General features: G+C 43.7%; 1 protein-coding gene across 26 annotated transcripts in view; it reads right to left on the bottom strand.

Moving 5' to 3' along the window:
* The window catches only part of USP37 (ubiquitin specific peptidase 37), a 94,914-nt gene that overhangs the window by 4,247 nt on the left and 85,915 nt on the right, over positions 1–4,752 (bottom strand). For all 26 annotated transcript variants that reach the window (XR_016231885.1, XR_011387108.2, XR_011387106.2 and 23 more), the window contains 2 exons: positions 2,397–2,466; positions 1,844–1,982 (listed from right to left, as the gene is read on the bottom strand). Coding sequence is in view for 18 of the 26 variants with exons in the window: in XM_089329852.1 (XP_089185978.1) it covers positions 1,844–1,982; positions 2,397–2,466 (209 nt within the window). In the remaining 8 variants the exon portion in view is untranslated. The remainder of the gene's footprint in view (positions 1–1,843; positions 1,983–2,396; positions 2,467–4,752) is intronic.

Below are 4,752 nucleotides of genomic sequence, written 5' to 3'. Positions count from 1 at the left end.
CTTAAAATTAAACAAACAAACAAAAATTAAAAAGGGAATTCAGTGAGAAGAACCAAAGGACAAACAGAAAAAGGAACAGAAAACAGATAATAATAAAGCCTACAGAATCCCATTTGGCACCTACATTTCATTAAATTACCAGCTTACGGTCTTTCTCTTCCCACCTCTATTACTTCACCTTTCAAATAAATGAATACATTTTAAAGAGGGGAGGATGTTGAGGTGCAGTGGGTTAAGCACTGCTTGGGACACTCACATCTGATCAGAGTCAGTTTGAGTCTGGGCTGCTGCTTATGAATGTGTCTAGGAAGGCAGGAGATGATGGCCTAAGTAATCCGGGTTTTGGCCTGGCCCACCTCTGGCTGTGTGGCCATATTGGGAGTAAATCAACAAATGTTAAGAGCTCTTTTTCTGGGCCGGCGCCGCGGCTCACTAGGTTAATCCTCTGCCTTGCGGCACCGGCACACCGGGTTCTAGTCCCGATCGGGGTGCCGGATTCTGTCCCGGTTGCCCCTCTTCCAGGCCAGCTCTCTGCTGTGGCCAGGGAGTGCAGTGGAGGATGGCCCAAGTCCTTGGGCCCTGCACCCCATGGGAGACCAGGATAAGTACCTGGCTCCTGTCATCAGATCAGCGCAGTGCGCCGGCCGCAGCGTGCTGGCTGTGGCGGCCATTGGAGGGTGAACCAACGGCAAAGGAAGACCTTTCTCTCTGTCTCTCTCTCTCACTGTCCACTCTGTCTGTCAAAAACAACAACAACAACAACAACACCACAGCAAGAGCTCTTTTTCTTTCTCGTCACTCTATCAAGTAACAATTAAAAAAAATTGGGGGCCGATATTGTGGTGCAGTGGGTTAAGCTGTGGCCTGTGATACCAGCATCTCATATGAGCACCAGTTTGAGTCCCAGCTGTTCCACTTCCTAACTAGCTCCCTGTTAATGTACAGGAAAGCACTGGACGATGGCCCAAGTATTTGCCATCCATGTAGGAGACCCAGATGAAGTTCTAGGCTATCAGCTAAAGCCTGGCTCAGCCCTGGCTGTTGTAGCCATTTCAATAAAGAACAGTAGATGGATCTCTAACTTTGCCTTTCAAATCAATCACTCAATCTTAAGGAAAAAAAAAAAAAGATGCAACTCACTTGTTTGATCACCATCTTAACCCCCTGGGTGCTGACTATTGAGGTTGGTGAGAACTGACAATGGTTAGCTTTAACAAAAATGCTATACAGGGACCAGTGTTTAGCCTTATAGTTGAGACGCTTGCATCCCGTATCAGAGGACCTAGGTTTCATTCCCAGCTCTGGCTCCAACTCCCTGCCAACACAGACCCTGGGAGGCAGGAGTGATGGCTCAATTAAGTGGGTTCCTGTCATCCATATAGGAGACTTGGATTGAGTTTTTGGCTCTCAGCTTCAGCTCTATCCCAACTCCAGTCATTGAAGGCAACTGGGGAGTAAACCAGCAAATGGGAGCTCTCTCTCTCTCTTTCTCTACATGTCAAAAAACAAGAAACAAACAAAAAGACACCAAAAACTATGGAGTTCCCCCATTCACATAAAATGGAAAGATCAAAACGGTTTATGATAGGACAGCCTCCATCATAAAACAAACTGTCTGAAAGCTCCACACCTAGATTCTACTACGTGATGATTAATTGATGCTGTTAGGGGGAAATAGCCTGGAATTTTAAGGAAATATCAAGAGATGAGCCCTAAGTAAAGAAAACAAAAACCAAAAATTGTCAATGAATCAAGTGATAGCAACACTCTATTCTTAAAGAAAGCAGAAAATATTTGGGTGAGATTTTCAGCCAGCGACTTCAGACATAAAGCAGTTTCTTACTTGTGCATATAAAAGAAGATGTAGCCACTCCGATCTCGATCGCTCTGCACGGCGGCCTCCTGGATTTTAGATACCTCCAGGTCATTGTAAGTAAACCACGACTGCTTCTTAATGTCGTACACATCACTAATATAATGACCTGAAACAAATAAAATTGTAATATAGAGGTTTTAAAAAAACATAATGAAGTTTTCTCAGGTACAGGAAGTTTGAGAAGAGAAATGGCTACCTATCCACCTTACCTCCAATAATGTTTCTAAAAATCCATTTAAAAAATAGGTATAGAGAATTACAGCAGGAATATAACTACAACAGGGTAGCTTTACTGATAAACATATTTCGCTCTGGGGACTTTAGGTCATTTAAGAATAAAAAAATCAAAACAGTAGTATCTATTAACACAAGTCACAGTGAGGGCGATCAAAGAAAATATTTCAAAATTTTTCTTGTGCATTCAATTTACACTTCATAAAACTAGGCCAAGAACAACATAGTGAGGAGGAAATGCTGGCTACTTCACTAACAAAACACTGAAAGTGTGATGTGCGCTTACCTGAAGAAGAGGTGCTGCCAATGTGACTGACAACGCTGATCAGTCGATAGGAATGAGGAAGATTTCCTGTCTGGGAAACAGAGTGGGCATGACTTTTTGTTTGAATAAAAACAAAGCACTGAATTCAAATTTATTATCAAAGCCAATACACTGAAGCTTCAGTGTATGGTGGAGTCAGCCTAAATAAAAATATTTCAGTGGGTTTGCTACTCATAAACTTTGATCCAAGAATTCTACCCCCAAATACCGACCTATCCTTGGAGATAATCTAAAAGAAGAAAAGAGTGTACGTAGCAAGTTATTCACTGTAGTATTATCTATAATAATGGAAAGTTGGAACAATATACCCAGTAATAGTTGATTGGTTAGTGGTATGTAAATTCAATACAGCATCATCTGGTCATATAAAAAATTATGTGGATTATCAACATGTTATCTTGTCCCTCGAACCTTTATGAATGCACGTAACTATAGCTCCATAAAAATAGGTTAGTGGTTAGGTGTGTGATAACAATGAAAAAATTAAAGGGGTGGTCGGTGTGGCCCAGCGGGTTAGGCAACTACCTGTGATGCCTGCAGAGTACTGGTGTGAATCCTAGCTCTGCTGCTAACGTGCCTGGGAAGTAACAGATGATGGCTCAAGTACTTGAGTTGGAGTCCTTGGCTCCTGGTTTTGGCTTGGCTCAGCCCTAGCTGTTGTGGCCACTTGGGGAGTAAACCAGTGAATGGAAGATCCTTTTTCTTTCAGGTGCCGGCACTGTGGCACAGCAGGTTAACGCCCTAGCCTGAAGTGCCAGCATCCCATATGGGTGCTGGTTCGAGTCCTGGCTGCTCCACTTCCAATCCAGCTCTCTGCTACGGCCTGGGAAAGCAGCAGAGGATGGCCCAAGTCCTTGGGCCCCTGCACCCACGTGGGAGACCAGGAGGAAGCTCCTGGATCCTGGCTTCTGATCAGTGTAGCTCTGGCCATTAAGGCCAACTGGGGAATGAACCATTGGATCATTGGATGGAAGACCTCTCTCTCTGCCTCTCTTCTCTCTGTGTAACTCTGACTTGCAAATAAATAAATAAATCTTAAAAAGAAAAGAAAAACAAGGAACAAGGTGTATTGCTGTAGGCATTATAGGTGAACTTTTACATTTTAAGTTTTTAATTTTTTTCCAAGATTTTATTTATTTTATTTGAAAGGCAAAGTTAGAGAGAGAGGGAGATATACCCACCCACCCACCCACCCACAGGTCTTCCATCAGCTGGTTCACTCCCTAAATGGTTGCAATGGCCAGGGCTGGGCCAGGCCAAAGCAAGCAGCCAGGGGTTCCATCCAGGTCTCTCTTGTAGGTAGCAGGGGCTCAAGCACTTGGGCCATCTTCCTGCTGCTTTCCAAGGTTCATAAGCAGGAAGCTGGATTGGAAGTGGAGCAGCTGGTCCTCAAACTGGTACTTATATGGGATACTGGAGTTACAGGTGGTGGCTTAACCTGCTATGCCATAATGCCAGCCCCTTAAAGTGTTTTCTTTTCTTTTTTCTTTAATGTAACTAAAATGTTGTTAGTAAAAAACTGAAAAATGGTATCCATGCAGTGCAGCAGCACTGTAAGGTTAAATTCTGGGAAAGAGGGGACGGCGCTGTGGAGCAGTGGGTTAAAGCCATGGCCTGAAGCGCCGGCATCCCATATGGGCGCTGGTTCTAGTCCTGACTGCTCTTCTTCTGATCCAGCTCTCTGCTATGGCCTGAGATAGCAGTAGAAGATGGTCCAAGTCCTTGGGCCTGCACCCATGTAGGAAACCTGGAAGAAGCTCCTGGTTCCTGGCTTTGGATAGGCACAGCTCTGGCTGTTGTGGACATCTAGGGAGTGAACCAGCGGATGAAAGACCTCTCTCTCTGTCTCTACCTCTCTGTAACTCTTTCAAATAAATAAAACAAATCTTTAAAAAAATATATTTGTATAAAATTTTTGGAAAGAATTTAGGTATATATAAATAAGAAGTTACCAAAATGTCCAGGAGTTGTGACACAGTAATTGAATTCTGGGGATTTGTCATATACTTCATTCCCCAAATGCCCATAAGTTAGGGCTGGGCAAGGGCGACACTGGGAGCAAGGAACCCAATTCGGATCTCTCATATGGGTGGCATGGACTCAAGTACTTGAATTATCACCTGCTGCCTCCCAGGGTATTAATAGGAAGGTGGAATCAAGAGCAGAGCTTGGACTTGAACCCAAGGCACTCCGATATGCAATGTGGGAGTTAAGTGGCAGCTGAATGGCTTCACCAAAACTCATCATCCCTGGGAATTTACCTTAAAGAAGAAAACTCAAAATATGGAAAACACTATAATCATACACAATTTTTCAA

Source organism: Oryctolagus cuniculus, chromosome 3, assembly GCF_051225735.1.
Source record: "Oryctolagus cuniculus isolate XC-2025 breed Fujian yellow rabbit chromosome 3, ASM5122573v1, whole genome shotgun sequence".
In the NCBI taxonomy this organism is placed as follows: Eukaryota; Metazoa; Chordata; class Mammalia; order Lagomorpha; family Leporidae; genus Oryctolagus; species Oryctolagus cuniculus.
The sequence above is the reverse complement of the archived record's forward strand: the minus strand, read 5'-3'. Positions and strand labels throughout refer to the sequence as shown.